The sequence below is a fragment of the Ctenopharyngodon idella genome, chromosome 15 (assembly GCF_019924925.1).
Source record: "Ctenopharyngodon idella isolate HZGC_01 chromosome 15, HZGC01, whole genome shotgun sequence".
NCBI lineage: Eukaryota > Metazoa > Chordata > Actinopteri > Cypriniformes > Xenocyprididae > Ctenopharyngodon > Ctenopharyngodon idella.
Window position 1 is genome coordinate 14,001,424 of NC_067234.1, and position 20,239 is coordinate 14,021,662.

The 20,239-nt window shown below is 36.4% G+C and overlaps 1 protein-coding gene across 3 annotated transcripts in view; it reads left to right on the top strand.

Annotated features, from left to right (window-relative positions):
• gabbr1a (gamma-aminobutyric acid (GABA) B receptor, 1a) overlaps positions 1–20,239 on the top strand; it is a 74,899-nt gene that overhangs the window by 20,724 nt on the left and 33,936 nt on the right. For 2 of the 3 annotated variants that reach the window (XM_051862342.1, XM_051862344.1), the window contains 7 exons: positions 6,374–6,508; positions 8,692–8,862; positions 12,500–12,601; positions 15,290–15,355; positions 15,547–15,738; positions 15,808–16,053; positions 16,392–16,455. In XM_051862342.1, the coding sequence (XP_051718302.1) occupies positions 6,374–6,508; positions 8,692–8,862; positions 12,500–12,601; positions 15,290–15,355; positions 15,547–15,738; positions 15,808–16,053; positions 16,392–16,455 (976 nt within the window). The remainder of the gene's footprint in view (positions 1–6,373; positions 6,509–8,691; positions 8,863–12,499; positions 12,602–15,289; positions 15,356–15,546; positions 15,739–15,807; positions 16,054–16,391; positions 16,456–20,239) is intronic. The other variant, XM_051862343.1, reaches the window with a different exon arrangement.

Below are 20,239 nucleotides of genomic sequence, written 5' to 3' on the forward strand. Positions count from 1 at the left end.
AAACAGTGCAGTCACATCGACTGTTTTAACGATGTCTTTAGTACCTTTCTGGACCTTGAAAGTGGTGGTTAAATTGCTGTCTATAGACGAGTCAGAGAGCTATCTGATTTCATCAAAAATATCTTAATTTGTGTTCAGTAGATGGGCCTTTGTAAACAAAATATTTTTGGGTCAAAGTTGTAAGGCCATAATGGGTTCATATTTAAAGAAAAAGATGGAACCCTTTTTAAAATAAATAAATAATTTTATAAAAAAAACTGTCACAAGACCTTTTATTTATTTATTTTAAATATTTAAATGACATGTAATGATTGTATTAAAAGTGTATAAAACGTGTATAAAACCCCCCGAAATACTAAAAAAAGATAATTTTTCCCATTTCTTATACTTAAAAAAAGCAGTCATATACAGCTTACATATAATCATTTAGCAAATACTTTTATCCAAAGTGACTTTCAAATGAGAAAAAGCACAACCAATTTATCATACAGTAGCCAGCAATATTAGCAGTACTGCAATAATCCTGATTTAATTAATCTTAATTCATGATTTAATATAAACTACGTGTACAATTCCTGATATTATTAAAGGCTTTCCAGAAATGTCACCATATGGCCCATGATGCAAGTCTCTGTTTTAATTTAGAATTAATCTTAATAAAAATTTGAGGCATACTGCAGGTGAAAAAGTAGAAAAATGCAATATTCGGAGAGGCCGAGTGTGACGACGTATAAATGTCATGTGTTAGTATGTCGTGGAGATGGAAGAGCATGTGTGAAGTGCTCAGACTCGTTGACATTTAAGCCGGCAGATATTTTGTGAATTTCCTCTTGATTGGTGAGCACTTCATACCTGGATGAGATTCTAATCAAAATTGCTTTTGGGTGTCAGAAATGTAATTACAAAGGGAGAAAATCAAATTTGATGTGGGTTTTGCATTTAATTATTGTTCAAAGAATCTCAGGCGTGTTTGGGGCATTCGTTTAATCTCTCTCAAATAGCCAATTATCACGCAGAGCAATGTTTGCATAGAAACATGAAAGTCACCTCAAAATTCCAATTTCATTTGACATTTAATAATATTTATTTCATAAATGAGTGTTATTATAACCCCAGCAATGCTCTGCCTGCAGAACACAGATCATTTTTTTCTAATCCATTTTTTCCCTTCCCTTTTTAAAATGCCACTTTTAGGAAATTATCCATAGGAGATTTGTGTTTTAATTAATTGAGACCAACTAGATTTTAACTTTTTAAGAAGAAAATGTAAGTAGTGCTTGTTCATGCAAAAACTGCTTCCATGATGCTACGGCGTTGTGAGTGGTTATTTGGTGGTCGACAGGGAGCTGTGATGTTATTGGCACAACTCAAAAGAACCCACCTCCAAGTTTCTATGATATTTTAGATTGGGGTTTATTAAAGTTTATTGGATTTTTTTAAATTTTATTTTACATTTTATCATCTCCCATCATCTGATCACTTAGACAAATAATATCAAACCTCTTCCTAATATTTTGAGGTATCATTTACTTAATATTCATAATACAGCATGGAATGACACAGCAAATGCAATACTTACCCTTAGGAGTTTGTTTAAAAGTATAAGCAATATTTATGCTTGCATTAGCACACACCACTAATAATTACTGTTGTCACTATAATTAGAATGATACAAAATTGCACATTTTATAATAAAAAAAAAAACTGCATTTGGCTTTTGATTCATTGCTGTGATACTGGTCAAAGAGCTGTTCACAGGCACTGGTGCTAGAAGTTGTGGTCCATCATGTGTGTGTGAGAGATATTTCAGATATTTACAGGGACCCCCTTGCACAGATACACTCACCCTCTCCAGACAGTTGCCATGGTTATATCAAAGCTCAGCCTGCAAACTTTGATCAATTATTAACCGTGATAGAGCAAGACCGAGGTAGAGAAAGAGAGAGAGAGAGAGAGAGAGAGAGAGACCGATGCCCTGATGAGATACTTGTGCTTTCCCTGTTTTAATTGGCATCTGTTGTATCCAGATTGTAACGAGAAGGATTTCCATATCCAAATGCATGCTTTATTCATTCTCATCAGGGTTCAGGGATGCAGAATCACAGTTTAGAAATAACAAATCAACACTTGCAAGTTAATATAAGGCAGAACAGCAGACAAAGACTCATTCTCGGTCTGAGTCATGGGAGAACGCGTTTTGCTTCGCTGGAATGAAACATTTAGCATTTGAATATGTATAGTAAACAAAGTCAAAGCTACTGATCTGGCTTCCAGCTTGCCCTGTATGCGATGATGTCTTTATTTTTATGCACACTGTGCTTACATTCACTAAATATCCTTTATGACTCAATCATAGTCAGATACATAATGGAAATTATTAGCAAGAAAGAAGGAATGGGATGTTACATTTGAACTGCGTTAAGAAACAGGATGCAGTATTGCAATTCAAATTTCAATCTAATGAAGTAGAATTAGAATAAACTGGAATTCGGGTAAATTGATATAACTAATTTTTACTAGCAGAGTTTGTCAAGACATTGAATTGAATGTTGGCTTGACGAAGCCTTGTTTGAAGGTTTTGTAAAAAAAAAAAAAAAAAGTTCTGCCCACACTTACAGGAAATAAATATAATAATAATTAAAGCTGCAAGCAGCATTTATCGGGGTTCAAGCATTTAAGGCCTTTTGCGTAAAAAGGAGTTGTCTTATTTAGCAAGCATGTAACCACTGAAATCATAGAGGAACAACTATGATATATGCTAAAACAAACACAGAGAAATTAATAAATGAAGTGGTAAACCTTGACAAAATGTGATTTGTAATGTTATTATAAGGATTTTTATAGTTTAAAGGGATTTTAAATGACAAAACCTTGAAACCTTGAACTATATTAGTGGTGGCACAAAATGACAGCAATTTACTATAGAAAAAATATGGTTTTAAAGGTTTTTTGACAGTTATAGCGGCACCTATTGCGCAGTCTTCTCCACTTTTTTTATTTGGGTGTCCTCAAAGTGTGCCCATACATATGCGTGTTAATTTTGGTGAAAATATCTCATTTCATTTTGAAGTTATAGACACTTATACATATGAGCGCATAAAAAATGACCCATGAAAGACTTTGATTGGATTTTTTTGCCACTTCCTATCAAAATTTTGACATTTGGGCTTTAACATATAGTAAACCAACTTAGGTTCCGTGTTTCCTACATCTCGAATGGTTTCGTCTCGATTGGTTTCGTCTTGATTGGACTAACGGTTTAGAAGATAATCGCAAAAGTTTAAGCGCTAAATCACAACGTTGCACAAACCATAAACCGAAACCTAGCATGTCTGGTATCGTTGGACTCGGCAAGGTTTCAGGAGTCTAAGGCCATGACTCCTGTGAAAATAAGTTGACCACACCCAGAGTTATATACATTTTCAGCTAAAACCATTAAAAATACGTTTTTAACAGTTATAGCGCCAGATAAATGGTCCGATCTCCATAAAAGTTGGCATGCTTCTTTAGAGTCATATGCTGCATGTGCTCACTTAATTTCGTGAAGTTCTGAGTTTTCGTTAAGAATTTATAGGCTTTTGAGTATATTTAGCCACGCCCATTATGTAAATGACCTTGTTATAGCGATCCAAAGGGTAAAGTTCAACGTTTTTTGATAGTTATTAATCTAGAGAGTCCAGAGATTTGTCCAGCACTGGTTTGGTTCTGATCGGGCGAAAAGCATTGGACAAGTTCGCAAAAGTAGGAATAATTAATGAACGATTTGATTGACAGCATTGGTTCTTGAGGCAAAGTTGTTCGGAATGAGATCTATCAAATATAGAGGTTAGATAGCGAGGTTAGATAGTTGAACTTCCTGTGAGGCATGGCCAAATCAATTCAAATTCCAAATTGTCAACTGAAAGGCAGCCAATTCTTCAATTCTGAATTTTGTCCAATCCTGCACTGTTATATCAGACCCAACAAAAACAAAATTGTCATTGTGTCCAGCAGCAGTGAGAAAAGGTCTTCTTGCCCTTTTTAGCTGACACTCAGTATTCTGGTTCTGAGACCTGCATAACCTTCAGCCCCAGGGACTTTAAGAACACAGATGCCTCCCTCACATCAAGCGGCTTTCGATGGCTGCTTCTCTGAGCCCGTGGACTGAATAAAAATGCTTCAGCCCCCTGGAGATGCCAAGAGAGACTGAAGAACAGAAACCACATGTGGCTCTTTCAGAATTGTAATATATTGATCCAATGAGTAATATCTCACAAAAATATTATTATTAGCTATTGCTAGTAACTACTCAATTCCCTGATACCTTCCACTTCGTGAAGAAAGACTAGACTACTGCACTGAGGCTAACTGCAATAACCACAGAACCATTTGCATTACTGCCAGTACTTAGCACCACAAGTGTATATTTATGAATATCTGTTTACAATGTTTTATTACTACTGCTGCAAATAATCACCTGGCACTTTGATTCCATTACTTGTATTATTATTGTATTGTACACCGTACACAAGTACGGTTGAGCTCTGTGTATGTTCACTGTTTATATGTCAATAAAAGCCTAAATTAAATCTGTTCATCTTATAAAGCCATCATGTCTCTTCGGAAGACTTTGATTAAACCGTTCAGTTCAATTCATGTTTTATTATTATTATATCTTTATGAACTTTTTGAAGGATCCAGAGTTTTGGGTGAATAGACTGTCAATGGAGGGACAGAAATGCCCCAGATTTCATTAAAATATCTTCATTTGTGTTGTGAAGATGAACAAAAGTCTGGGTTTGGAACAACATGAGGGTGAGTAATTAATGACAAAAATTTCATTTTCCTTGCACATAGAGTCCGAAATTTTCGCACGTTAAAAAATAAATAAAACCTCATGTTGTGTCAATCACGTTTATACACTGCCTCCAAAACTTTCGTCCGTCATAAAACCATTTGGATCGGGTTCAATTTTCTGAGTTCCTCGCATCCGTAGCAAGCATTTTGAGAGATGTTTTGACAATTCAGAGCCACCGTACAAGCGAACGCCAAAATCCAGAGTGGTGTCTGACAAGTTGATCCTTTTCACCCACAGCACAAATCACTGTATGGCAAACAAAGTGCGAAATACAAAGAGACTGAATATAAAGACAGTATCACTAGCAATGCATCAAACTGAGCCACTGACATCCTGAAGTAATCTTTGAATCGCTCGGGATAATCCCGCTGCTCCTTGATAAGCTGGAACTCTCCTTTCTCTCTACGCGATCTTAGGACTGGATGGACCCAATATTCCTCTTTCTTTTTCTCTTTTTAAGAAGAGAGAGGACAACAAAATCATCCTTACTGCTTGAAGAGTCCATTTTGTATTGTTTTGCGTTTTTTTTTTTTTCTTTCTCCGCAATGGATTAATTAATACGCGTCGGACTTGGCGTGCAAGGTTTCTGTGTGTGACAAATTTTTAGGATGACAAATACAAAAAAAATGCATATGAAAATTTCAGACTCAGTGTGCATAGACCTTAACCATTTAATTTTTTGGGTTGTGCTTAAAGGGGTACTTCACCGCTGGCAAAATGGGCTTTCAATAAAATGCCTATACAGCAGAAAGGTGAAGCGTTTTATTTATTTATTTATTTTTTAATCAGTGCTTCTTGACTAGAAAAAACAAAGAAAAAAGGCGTTTTTGTCTTTCCTTTTGTCAAATAGGTAGGAAAACACCCATACCGCACTGGGCATGTTCCTGTCCAAGGCCACTCCCACCATCTGCTATGGATACACTTATCAGAGTCAAATACCACCTTGCTTTAGTAGGAAATACTTCAGAGCAAACTTTTAGTCATAATAGTGTTGACTTGTATTGTTACCAGGTGCAAGAATTCAAAGAGTAAAAGTTTAGTGGGAGTGAGTTATTATTGGTTTGGAATGACAGTAAACTCTATCTAATCTAATCTACTCTTTGTAAGACAGATCCAAAGTGGTTCCTTTCTGACTGTCATTGTTTTTGAGGCCAGCACCATGCCATTTAGTTCTAACTTTAACAAAAATAAAACTGTACATTACACTCCTAATTAAGTGTTTCTGCTGATTGTTACCAAGGGCACCATTTTAGTGTGACTGCATCTGCTGCTTCAAGCAGTCACCCCCTCATTTGTGAATCACTTCCTGTTATATTTGTCACAGTGAACTGCAGCACGAGAGGTCTTCAGTTACAGCTTCACTGCAGTCCAAGGTCGTTTTTCTGGGCAATGAGAAACTGTGTGCTGATTCCATTGATCCCTTTAGATTATGACACACTCAAATGAAGCTTTTACACCCTGTAAGCTGCATTTAACTTTTTCAAAGACAGTAGACTAATTATGACTGCCTTGATGTTCTTTTTCTCTTTTCTCCAGTGTGATCCAGGAGAGGCCACTAAACTGCTGTATGACTTGCTGTACACAGAGCCCATAAAGATTGTCTTGATGCCGGGCTGCAGCTCTGTTTCTACGCTGGTGGCTGAAGCAGCACGCATGTGGAACCTTATAGTGGTATGTTTGCTATGTGTCTAAACTCCTTATATGTTTATTGTTGATCATCAGTTTCTCCATACACCTGGATTTGACTGTTGAACATTACAGAGTTTCATATTGGGAAGTTGGTTTACTGTCCTTCCTGATTAAACAAAATGGTAAAATGATAAAACAGTTGTTTTACAGCTTTAGCTACAACTAGATTAGAGATTTGGATTAACAAATGTGCCACACAAAACAAGGGGTTCTGTGTTGTTTTTGGGTCAAGGAACAAAAAGAATTTGTACTTGTGATCTGATTGACTTTCTGTAGTTTGTTTACACTCTTGAAAAAGCTGACAAATTAAAACTGTCAGAAGAGGCTCTCAAAGAAGTCAGAGAACTGAAGAGAGTGTGAAAGTGAAAAAAGAGAGTGAAATACACAAGATACCCTTAGTAATTATTTTTTCCAATTATTCTTTTTCAATCATCTGGCATCCGCTGAGGTTTGCAGGAATTTGGAAAGTAATGTTCTCTACCCTGACTTTGTTCTCATCGGATAAGTTTACTTGTGTGAAGTAAGTTGAGTTTGCCGCATGCAATTTAGAAAAAGTTGGAAAAGTGAGTTGTGAGTTTGCTTTTAACAAATTAACTCTCCAAGGAAACCTTCTGAAAGTCTTCAGTGGGTTTGTATTCAAGTAGATTACGAAAGAGATTCTTTTGAAAAATAAATAACTGTGTTTATATGCGACAGTTTTAGGCATATCCATCCTTGTGAAAAAGAAGTACACTTTAGCATACTTTTATAAAGAGTACTTATTATTACAGAAATAGTATATACTTAAGTGCAAACTAAATGTAATGTTTTCTGCCACTTTAATGGATGTTAATTACAGATAAATAAAAAATGTTGTGTATTTAATAATGTGTTATTTCAATTATATTTAAAGATGACATTGCAGTTTAGTACATTTAACCCTCTGGTGCTCTTCGGTCATTTTTAGTTCATCAGAATGGTATGAAACTTGTCAAAAATGACAGAATCGGAAATAAATGGGAAGCGAATTTCATCGAGTGGAAATGTTTGGTACTGTGCCCAAACAAAATCTTACTGAAAGCTCATTTTTTGAGATATCAACCTCAAATTTGGAACACAACTTGTTTAGATTTATGGCTTTGATTTTTGTCACAGTTTCAGAGTAAAACATGTTTTGGAAAATATATATTTTTCATAATAAATTTGAAAAGTATTTTTGTGCATTTTTCATAATAAACTTTTTTAATGTTTTCACAGCAATAATCTACTAAGTGTCTTCTTTAAAAAGAGACCAAACAAGGTCTGTGTCTGCATTCAAGATTTATGACAGTTTAAGTTGGAAATTTCATTTTCAGGTCTATGCTCAAAAAGTGAAAAAATTGATTATAACTACTGCATAAATATAATTTAGTAACATAAAATCACCTAAAAATACAAAATATGGAATATAAAAAACCATTGCTAAACTGAAATATAGTACATTCATTGCAATAAAAAAGGTGAGGAGCACCAGAGGGTTAAAATATATTAACTTTAAATTCAATATTGAATAACACACTACAGTTGAAATTATAATCAAGTACTTTAGTATGTTAGTCAACAAATCAAAAGAAGTGTACTTCTTTAAAGCATGACAGAAGGTTATTAAAATATGAATAAATATTTACTTTAAAGTAAAACTTTTAATTTGACTATTACATTGAAGTTGCATTTTATTTCTTTAATGTTATTTCGTCTGCAAGTACATTACTTTTAAGATTTGAAGTACACATTCAACACAATGAAGCACACTTCTTTTTCACAAGGAAATGTTTTTTTTTGTTTTGTTTTTTCATCTAGCAACCTGGTTTATTGCTTGAAATACAAAGATTTAGTTCTGAAAGTCTGAAACTGGTTAGCGTTCCTCCGCTGTGCGTTTCTAAGTATTGACACGTCAACATTGGATGAAGAAACAGATTGACTTATTTATTCAGGTTTGCGCAAAGCTTCTGGCTTCCCTGGGTTGACATTTACCCTTCTTACAGTGTGCACAGAAATCTGACTCATATTTTTGTTTTGCTTTTGCTTTGTGTTTCACTCTTTTTAGGAAATAAGGTCAACCATATAGCTGAGTAAATCTTTTCAATGTGCTCTCTCTATCCTTCCACCTTTTTACCTACCGTTTCTCTCTTGCTGTCTCTCTGTAGTTTTCATACGGCTCTAGTTCTCCAGCATTATCCAACCGCCAGCGCTTTCCCACTTTCTTCCGTACGCACCCGTCAGCAACTTTGCATAATCCCACACGTGTGCGGCTCTTCCAGAAGTGGGGATGGACAAAGATCGCCACCATCCAGCAGACCACTGAAGTCTTTACCTCGGTCAGTCCTGCATGCAGAGCTTTCTCTCTTATTTATTTGACTTAGTACAGTCATACTGTGGTTTTCCTATTGTTACCAGGGGTCGGTTGCATAAACCACTAAGAGTAGTCTTACAAGCTTAGCACTTTTTTTTTTTTTTTACATTACTTTAAGTACTTAGAAACTTCCTCCCCTGATAAAAAAGACCATTTATTGAAACTAAAATGCAAAAATCCACATATGGTAACATTGAATGCCTATTTGGTGACATGCCTGTAAGGAGGAAGTAGAACAGACAGGCCAGAGTTATTCCTAAACACCGAAATATTCATTGAACACCTGAACAACTAATAATGAGGGTAAATGTAGTCAAATCCATCTTCTTGGCTGTGTGTAGCACCTACCGCTCTGCATATCCCAACAATAGACAAGGCCTTCACATTTTTATGGCACATTTCAGCTTTGATTTTTTGTGAACATGTCAAAATGTAATACAGGCTTTGTAAAGAGGCTGCATTACAGCATTGTAACTCATTTCACATGCAAAAAAAGTCACAGCAAAAATAAATAAATAAATGTCACTAAGAGGATGGAAATGGATGGTTATGATTATTAAATTATGACTGTGTTTGCACAAAAACTTTGATAAACGCTGTAAGTGGACCTCAGGGAGAAAATAAAATGTTAAAAACTGATATGACCCCTTTAAAGGAAGTAATTTCCCAGAAAAGTAGTTTCCTTTCCTCTTAAAACTGTTAGCGAGCTTAGATGCCCCTTTACTCTAAGGTTAATGTCTCGGAGTTAATGGCAAAGACCGTGGTTGATTATTCTCTCCTTAAGTGATGAAGGACTCTTAAAGTCATTTTTCTTCATGTTGGCTGCTAGGAATATTGACCAAGTCATAAATCTCTCATGCATTGATTCAGTATTGAGCTAGTGTAATTCCACTAGGCTAATGATCCCCCTCCATCTCTTCACCAGCTCATCTCTTTTTCTTATTTACTTTCATCCCAATCCTTCTCTCCTGTTCACATCCTCTTTCACCATTTCCTCCATGATGTAGGATGTCTCAAAAGCACTTTTCCAAAAAAAGCTTAGGTAAAAAACATAGGTAGGTAACTGGCTTCTATAAGTGAGTGATTTGGAGTAAATATATATATATTTAGTAGAGCTGTCAAGCAATTAAAAATGTTAATCTAATTAATTACACAATGTGGCGATTAATCGCAAATTAATTGCATATCAAATTTGGCTGAGAAATTACCCCCAAAAGATAATTTAAAGTCATTATTGTGTTAAATGAGAAAAGCATCAAATAGACATTATAAAAAGCAGCTTTAGAAAGAAATATTATATTTGATTCAATTTATTACAAAACTTTTAGGCCATGAGGGGTGAGTAATTGATGACAGAATTTTCATTTTTGGGTGAGCTATACATTTAATGTTTTTTTTTTTTTTTATTGTGATGGAATACGACATTATTTTTTAAATGAAATTATACGCTAAATAAGAAAATAAACCTGCCAGTAGGTGACGGGAAATGTCTGATTCATTCAGGAATTAAAGGTCCAGTGTGTAATATTTAGGAGGATCTATTGACAGAAATGCAATATAATATACATAACTATGTTTTCAGTGGTGTATAAAGACCTTACATAATGAAATGTTATGTTTTTATTACCTTAGAATGAGCCATTTCTATTTACATACACCGCGGTCCCCCTCCATGTCAAGTTGTCATTTTGCGCCGACATGTTTCTACAGTAGCCCTAAACGGACAAACTGCTCTACAGAGTGCGTTTCGTCACTGTGTTGTTGTTGTTCTTCTTCTTAGTTGGTGTTTTTTAAAAGCAGCTTGGTAAGGACAGACGAGACGAGAGAAAAGGAGAAGGAAGCACAAGGAGCGACAGAGAGGAGAGAGGGAAGAGAGGAAAAAGAAAAGAAAAGAAAAAAATCTTGGTCCGGTTCCCGGATACACTGCCGCTCGGGCCTTAGCCAGCCGAGAGGTTCTTCCTCGCGGTGCCATGCGATGGTACTGGATGCTCGATCCGCCTCCGCCCCCTGGCGGCCGGCAATGGCTTCTCTGGCTGAGAGCAGCCGGCAGCGAGTCCCCCGTTCCCTGCTCCTCCCCTTCATGGCGGATGGCAGCAGGCTCCGGCCCACGGGGAACGGCGACGACTCCTCCGCTCCCTCTCGAACGGCAGCCACCCCACCTCGACCCAGGAGCACGGCAGCGAGCTCTCCGTCCAACCCGATAAATACTCGCTCCAGCACCACCGCCTCGCGGTCTTCACTCTTCCACGCTGCCCGACCTCCTCAGCACCGCGATCCCCCTCAGCAGCGAGGACTCTCCGACAGCATGTCCCTCCTTCCTCCCGGGTTTCGGCACCAATGTAACACAGTTTATAGATACAGGAAGAAGGAGGCGGGAACCGGCGAACGTTTAACAAACTTTAATACAAAATAAACAAATACAAAACGAAAGTAAAATGCCGGCAGTCCCTCACAGCCGACTGCCGGCCACACAAACATAATAAAACATAACATAAAGTCCAGGCCTGGTCCTCTCTCGTCCTTCACTGTCGTCGCTCCTCCCTTTATGCTTCCGGAGCTCCTCCGTGAGAGACGAGACCGGTGCAACTCGCGTCACTGGCCTCGCGCGGTTCCTCCACGGCTCTCGTGAGAAACCTCATTGCTTAACTGGTTACTCTCTGTTGTCTCAGACAGCGACATCTTTGTCCTGTGTAGCTTCTCTATATGCTTCGAAAGGGAGCGGGTGAGCAGTGGACTGAGCTGTTGGTTGCAGTTCGCAACCTCACTGCTAGATGCCACTAAAATTTACACACTGAACCTTTAACTAAACGGCTCTCTTTATGAATGGGCCATTGAATCATTGGTTCACCTGATTTGTTCAAAATGCAAATTCATTCAGAAACACCGCTATGTTGCTCGGAGATGCACAATCGCTCTGCTGTGGCTTTATATTTCGTTGACAATAATCTTCGTCTAAAATATAACACAATATTCACTTCTTATTTATTGAACTATTGTATAAAATCAATATCACATTTGCACTCATGCTATTCGGAACAAAAACAGCACTTGTGTGATATTGCACTCATTACTCGTGTGATATTGCTTAACTATATCATGATATAAATATGAGACTCATACGGGGCATTTTTGCCCCAATATCTTGAATTTTAGGGGCATATAACTGCATTCTGTAGTCTACATCACGCTGTGAGCTGTTGCTCTGCTTCATGTTCATCACCATCAACTGAATGAAATGTCAGATGACAGGTCCGGGGTGGGGTGTGTGCGTTAAATGCATTAATAATTTTAACATGTTATTTTTTTCCATAACTAATCAATTAAATTCATGCATTAAATCGGCAGCCCTATTATTTAGCCTTTGCATCTAGAGTGGTCAGTAGGTTTTGTATCTCTATCTTTTATTTCTTTTATTTTTCCATTTCCTTTACTTTGTCATTTTCTACATTGGTCTGCGCTTTGACCATTTACCTTTTGTTCTTCTCTTTCATTCGGTCCTTGATCTTTTTATGTGCTCTCTTCCTGTCTGTCTTCCACTCTCACAAACATCACTCCTCTCCTGACACTCCCGCTGTCTCACCGTTCTCTCTTTCTCTCTCCAGACTTTGGATGATCTGGAGGAGCGTGTGAAGGAGGCCGGCATCGAGATAAGCGTTAGACAGAGCTTCCTCACGGATCCCGCAGTGGCTGTCAAAAACCTGAAGGTGCTTTGATGAAAAATTCACCAGCTGCTCACTTCCACTCCTCAGCCCATGTCGGGTAGCTAGCTAGCAGGCAGAGCACATGAAAACCTGATGTGAAATAAATCAACACTCCGAAGGATCGGTTTCCTTCGTCAGATCAAGTGACGGCTCGGATGCTGTCTTGGTCGCTACTGGCAGCTATTATTGAATAGTTAGACAGCATTATTTATTGTAAAATTATATTGCATGAAGATCTCATGAGAATAGGACTGTCTTGTTAAATGCTTGACTTGATTTGGCATATGTCTAGCCTGATGATTTGAATATTCAGAGCAACATTTGATAAAATCTTGCATGTTTTTAAAGGTGATGTGTGTAATTTGTTTTTTCAGTGCTACAATACTTTCTTCTTTCCCACCTTAAAGGATGTTCACTTCAGAATTAAAATGTTCCTGATAATTTACTCACCCCCATGTCATCCAAGATGTTCATGTCTTTCTTTCTTCAGTCGAAAAGAAATTAAGGTTTTTGAGGAAAACATTTCAGGATTTTTCTCTATATAGTGGACTTCACTGGGGTTCAACGGGTTGAAGGTTCAAATTGCAGTTTCAATGTAGCTTCAAAAGGGCTCTACACGATCCCAGACGAGGAATAAGGGTCTTATCTAGCAAAATGATCGGTCATTTTCTAAAAAAAAAATTAAAAATGATATACTTTTAACCACAAATGCTTGTCTTGCACTGTTCTGCGATGCACCACGCATTACGTTGAAAGGTCACACATGACGTAGATGGAAGTACCGCAGTAGGGCGAAAAACATCTAATTTTCTCCTCCAACTTCAAAATTGTCTGATATCGTTGTTTTACCCTTTTTTGTAAAGGGCATTTGGCTTAATCTTTGCATGTTGGCTTTGTAGACACTTGATTGGTACTTCCGCCTACATCACGCATGACCTTTCCAACGTGATTACATCATGCGTGGCAGATCACAGAGCTAGTGCAAGACGAGCATTTGTGGTTAAAAAGTATATATTTTTTTTTTTTTTTTTTTTTTTTAGAAAATGGCCGATCGTTTCGTTAGATAAGACTCTTATTCCTCGTCTGGGATCGTGTAGAGCCATTTGAAGCTGCACTGAAACTGCAATTTGGACCTTGAACCCGGTGAACCCCGCTGAAGTCCACTATATGGAGAAAAATCTTGGAATGTTTTCCTCAAAAACCTTACATTCTTTTCGACTGAAGAAAGAAAGTTGTGAACTAATTTTTGAGGAAAACATTCCAGGATTTTTCTCCATATAGTGGACTTCAATGGCTACCATCGGGTTGAAGGTCCAAATTTCAGTTTCAATGCAGCTTCAAAGAGCTCTACACGATCCCAGCCGAGGAATAAGAGTCTTGTCTAGGGAAACAATTGGTCATTTTCAAAAAAAAACAAAAAAACTTTTTAACCACAAATGCTCATCTTGCACTGCGATGCGATGTGCCACGCATTATGTAATCATGTTGGAAAGGTCACGTGTGACGTAGGCAGAAGTACCGAGCAAGTGTTTACAAATTGAACGTGCAAAGACTAGTCAAACGGCCTTTACAAAAAAAAAAAAAAGGTAAAACAACAATGTCGGATGATTTTGAAGTTGGAGGAGAAAATGAGGTCACGCGTGACCTTTCCAACGTGATTACGTAATGCGTGGAGTATTGCAGAGCACTGCAAGATGAGCATTTGTGGTTAAAAAGTGTATAATTTTTTATTTTTTTTTAGAAAATGACAGATTGTTTCGCTAGACAAGACCCTTATTCCTCGTCTGAGATTGTGTAGAGCCCTTTGAAGCTGCATTAAAACTGCAATTTTGACCTTCAACCCGTTGAACCCTGGTGAGGTCAACTATATGGAGAAAAATCCTGGAATGTTTTCCTCAAAAACCTTCATTTCTTTTCAACTGAAGAAAGAAAGACATGAACATCTTGGATGACATGGGGTTGAGTAAATTATCCGGAAATTTTAATTCTGAAGTGAACTAATCCTTTAATACACAGAAACAACTGTAAGGAATCCAATATGATTTCTCTAAATTTTGTTCAGGAAAGATTTTAAAAACAGCCATCACTTTAGCAATTCAGTTTGGTATTGCTAATGGTGCAGAAATTACACACTTCACCTTTAAAGCATGCCATAAACAGAGTAAATTAAAGCAATAAGTCACAAGAAGTTGTTGTTACCCATGGCAAAATCACACAAGTGGATTATTGCTTTAATATAGAAATGTTCAATAGAGCATCAGTTTTGTTATTAATAATTCAGAATAAAAGCAGAATAAAAAATTATCCTAGTATAGTCTATTAGTAGGCTGTTTGCGGTTGCCAAGCAACATAGCATCCTTGACTGCAGCTCATTAAACAAATCATGGTAGAGTCATTATAAATAATCATTCTTGCAGTTTGTTATTAGTTGCTGTTTCCATCCAAGCTGTGAATTTAATTTATGTGTAAAATCTGAATATCGTGCAAAGAATGCTTGCATAAAGTCTCGCTTCCAGTTCCATCCCATGTGTTCAAGAGAATAAAATTATCACTTCCACAGAAAATGGTGAAAAACAGAAATGGTAATAAGTTCTTAAATCGGGCTAGTGACACTTTACTATATGTCACACTGTGTAATGCGTCTTTGTCTTGTTGTCTTTTAACTTTTTTTTTTCTCTGATCCGTCTCCAGCGTCAAGATGCTAGAATCATAGTTGGCCTCTTTTACGAGACTGAAGCCAGAAAGGTGTTTTGTGAGGTAAGTGACAACTACGATTCTTTTTACAAATACCTCTGAGCTGTCAATTTATTTTAAATCAATTCAACACAATTCAGTTCGATGCTTCTACTCAGCTTGAGCTAACTCACTGGGGCTTATCTGAGATTAAAATATTGAATAAGATTATTGCTTAAGCACAGACCTTCAAAACATGGTGTCATCTTTGGCAGGTCTTCAAAGAAAAACTCTATGGTAAGAAGTATGTTTGGTTCCTCATCGGCTGGTACGCAGACAACTGGTTTAAGATCAAAGATCCGGCCATCAATTGCACAGTGGAGAACATGACGGAAGCCGTAGAAGGGCACGTCACCACAGAAATCGTTATGCTAAACCCGGAGACTGTCCGCGGTGCCTCCAACCTGGTGAGTGGATCTTAAGACTAATTCAGGCAAAGACTTTGACAACTATGAAAATTTCATGATCCTCCACAGACCTCCCAAGAGTTCCTGGTGCAGCTGATGTCACGTCTCGGGGGCAAAAACCCAGAAGAAACGGGCGGGTTTCAGGAAGCTCCATTGGCGTATGATGCCATGTGGGCTCTTGCACTGGCCCTCAATAAAACGGTGGCCCCACTGAGGGCCAAAGGCTGGGCACTGGAGGACTTCAACTACAACAACAAGGAAATCACTGCTGAAATATACCGAGCCCTCAATACCAGCTCGTTTGAAGGAGTGTCTGTAAGTTAATGAAAAGCAATGGAGAAATAGCTGTCAAATAACAATGAGATAAAATCCTCCAGACGTTCATTTCTCAGACCTGTCAGAACATCTTTTTAAATTTTAAACTCGCTGTGGCACTCATCAGACTCGGATGATTCTGTTTTTATAATGCAAACAATGACTCTGAGTTCAAACTCATTATAGGATGATTCAGCCTTTATTTTTTCTACAGATTTTATGCTTCTGTTTTCATGATGAATCACAAATGGATTTCTTCTTTTATGATGATTTTGTATTGACGTGTCTTTATTATAATGTCTTTTAACTATTTATATTTGTGCATATGTGTCTCGTAGGGTCACGTCGTGTTTGACGCTCAGGGTTCACGTATGGCCTGGACTCTCATTGAGCAACTGCAAGGTACAAACAAAACAGAAAAACCCTAAAACTAAATGACACCATTGCACTTTTTGCATTTTAAAGAGTCACATCCATCATGTTTGTTGTATTGTTGTCTGTTTTGATGACTGTTCACTTATGATTTTAGTAAAATGTACTTGCATTGACTAACCAGTCAACATACAAAATTTCAGTATTTTTATGTAAAAAAATGTGGCAGTTTTTCAAAGACTTTGACTGTCACACCACTTATTTCCAATCAAGCTATAATTTTGTCAAATTATGCAGAAAAGTGTTCTTTGATACTTTTTTTTTTTTTAATGTTTTCAGTGCTAAGCTGGGCAAACAAATGTTAAAAATTTCCACTACACCGTTGATAAAGTGCAATTGTATTGAATATGCAGTATACTTCAAACCTTAAAAGTATGTTTTTGTACATTTAATACATTTAATATTTCACTTAAAGTGTGACTTTGTAACAATACAAAGCGGGTTGAAAATCGGCAATGTTGGTAGTATATGTAAATGAACAATGTTTACTCGTTCTCCGTGTTATCTGGACTGAGATATTCACATTTATTTGTCAGCAAAAGTCTGCCGGATGATGCAAAACTTTTGACAGCTCCAGGGCTTTCATGAAAAGTTAAGATTATACTTCCGATTTTTGTATCCCCGGGATTCCCCGCCCACAGACAGTCGGATCGACAGAGGACCATTAACAGAACAGTTATTGAAAGGGTACCCTAGTGAAAAAAAAAAAAGTTTTGAAATACATTTATTTTGTGCTAAGTATTCTACAAATACATTTACATATTTATGTGCTAAATAAAAATACCCTGCAATTGTACTTTTGGTATACTAAAATTGTATACGTAAAGTCTGCTAAACTGGAACAAATAATTTTCCAACTAAAGATATACTTAAATATATTTGATTGTGCTAAAGTGGCGCACTTTAGGGTACACTTTAAATATCTGGCATCTAAAGACTGATATTATACAAAGATCATACAATTCTTATTAATAGTGATATTGTGCAATAAAGTACTCCAAATAAAGTTTAATTATAATTTTATATCAGTAAGTTTTAAATGATATGTCAATAAATATGTTAATGGATTTAAAGTATACTTAGTATGAAATAAATGTATTTTAAATAGATTTTGGTATAGTTTTTTACTGGGGTAGGTTTATCACTAAAAATTGTATTGTACTTTGTCTACTCTTTAAACAGCATTATGGTAAAAATGGAACACTGTGGCAACAGCTTTCTTGCATGTACGCGACAGCATTTTGCTTTGGGTGGAACTGACAGGACGGCAGTTTCTTTCAGTTTTTCCCCCTCTGTTTGGCCTAAAACACTGTGTTCATGGTCATCCGGTTTACAACACACTGGATCCTTCACTGGAGACCTAAAGTAACTCACTCCTGCTAAATGTTTCTTTTTTGAATTCTTGCACCCAGTAACGATACAAGTTGATATTATTGTGACTAAAAGTTTGCTAGGAAGTATTTCCTACTAAAGCAGGCCCAGTGCATTACGGGTGTTGAAGTTTTCCTTCCTATTTGGCAAAAGGGAAGACAACAGCCTTTTTTCTCTGTTTTCACTAGTCAGGTAGCACCGATTTCAATTTTTTCGCCTTTCTACTATATAGGCAGCCAAATGTACTTAAAGAGAGTAACACACTCGCTTTAAAAAGTGCACTTTGTAATAATGTCAAATTAAAAGTTTTACTTTAAAGTACATTTTATATCATGTTTTAATAATCTTTTGTTGTACTTTAAGGAAGAGCACTTATTTTTATATATTGTCTAACATACCAAAGCACGTGTAAAGTACTTGATTTTAGTTTTAACTGTAGTTACTGAAGTTCATATATTTAAGTGCACTAAATTGCAACTTAGTTTATTTTAAATAATTTAAATACAAGACATACAGGTTTCAATAGAAATGACATTAAAAAAATTAAATTAAATTAAATTTGAGCTTACCATAAATGCTTGTCAGTACATTTGGCAGTATTAAAGACAGTGGAAGTAAATATGAAATTACATATAAAGATAATAAATAAAAAAAATCACTTTAAAGGTAATGCTAATTGCATTTAATATAAATTTAAACTGTAATATATTTTCATTTAATTGCAATTAACATGCAGGTTTTTTGAAGTTTCCAAAAAACCTAAAACCTACATTCTGTTCTCCATTAAGTATATTATTTCCATAATAAGAACTCTTTTAAAAGTATGTTGAAGTGTATTTCTTTTTCACAAGGGACAGAATGCTATTAAATGGATAATTTTAGTTGTGATGGAAATGACACTGTGATGGACATAATAATGGAAAAAAGACAATTCACCTATGATGTATGAATGTCCACTGTTGTACATTATTAGAGGAATGAAACTAGTGAGAGTGTAAAAAAGTGAAAAAAAAAAATTAAGAAACGTTCTAAAAGTCCACAGGGAAAAAACTGCCTGTAGTTAAAGAAAAGCCCATCTATCTTACTTCCTCCTCATTACTTCACTGTATCTGCGGTCGTAGTTTAGTGTTTAGGATTTCGGAATGACCCATATTTCCTGTTTAGTTTCAATGAATGGTCTGGACTGGTAAGTTTCACAATTTTTATATTGAGAAAGTTTGCCTAGATAGTGAATCAAAGTCTTTGAAGTGTGAGAAGGGTTTTTCTACAATATGTTCCCTTTCAGACTAACTTTGATCAATACAGTTGGGCTTGTTTTTTTATCGTCGACCTATTGATGCAGCTTTAAGTCAACTACTTTTGCAGATTTGTTGAGTCAGGCCTCTTTTGAAGCTTTTTATTGCAGTGCTTGGTAAAAGCAGGTTTTGTTAATGTGACCTTTAGTTGACACTCTGTTAATTAGATGCTATATTTACACAGGAAAACCTTTAATACAAGCCTTTAAAAATAACATTACTTTTTCATTCTGTCTACAAAAATATGTTCCAAGAACATCTTGATAATGTTCCCATTTGATGGATGAAGATTAAAAATGAAGATGTTTTTCTTGCCTATAATCATTTAATCAGTTATATACATTTATGTATTTTATGTTTTCATTATCCTTTTATGACAAATGTGTACTGTTTCTTTCATGAACTGCCTTTTATGATTCTGTGCTGACCAATGTTGGTTTTCTAAAAGTCTGCTGCATACGCACACATTGTTTTCCATTGGCACAAGCAAAATAATAGGGTGATAAAGTACAGATATTTTTAAAAGGCTATGTCTGCGGAAGTACAATGGCCAAAGGGCCCGTATTTATTTTTATAGGTGCATTCAATTTCCACGAAAAGGGGAACTAACCCCTTATTTTTGGCATCACATGATGTCTAGTACCACTGTCAGACTGTACTTTGGACCTGCAAAATGCTGAGACGCCTACAGTTATATTATTCTTGAATTGCTTTAATAGCTCTTGTGGTTTACTTGTTTTGATTATATGTACAACAGAGGAATTTGCTTATGTGCGTAGATGTATGGTATATAAGAAGGCCAGTTTTCTTGTATGTTAAGTCTCGATCTGACATCCTCTCAGTCGTGACTCAATTTTTGCTCTTTGCATTTTGAACGAGATCTCGTCTATCTTTACCTTGCTTAGGCAAGAGCATTTTACTCAGACTTACAGATTTATACTTTTTGGTTAACCTTTTAATTAGAATTTGTTAAGATCTTACTAAACTTTTGATTAAAGGTGCAATATGTAAGAATTTTGCAGTAAAATATCCAAAACCCACTAGGCCAGTGTTATATATTTTGTTCACTTGAGTACTTACAATATCCC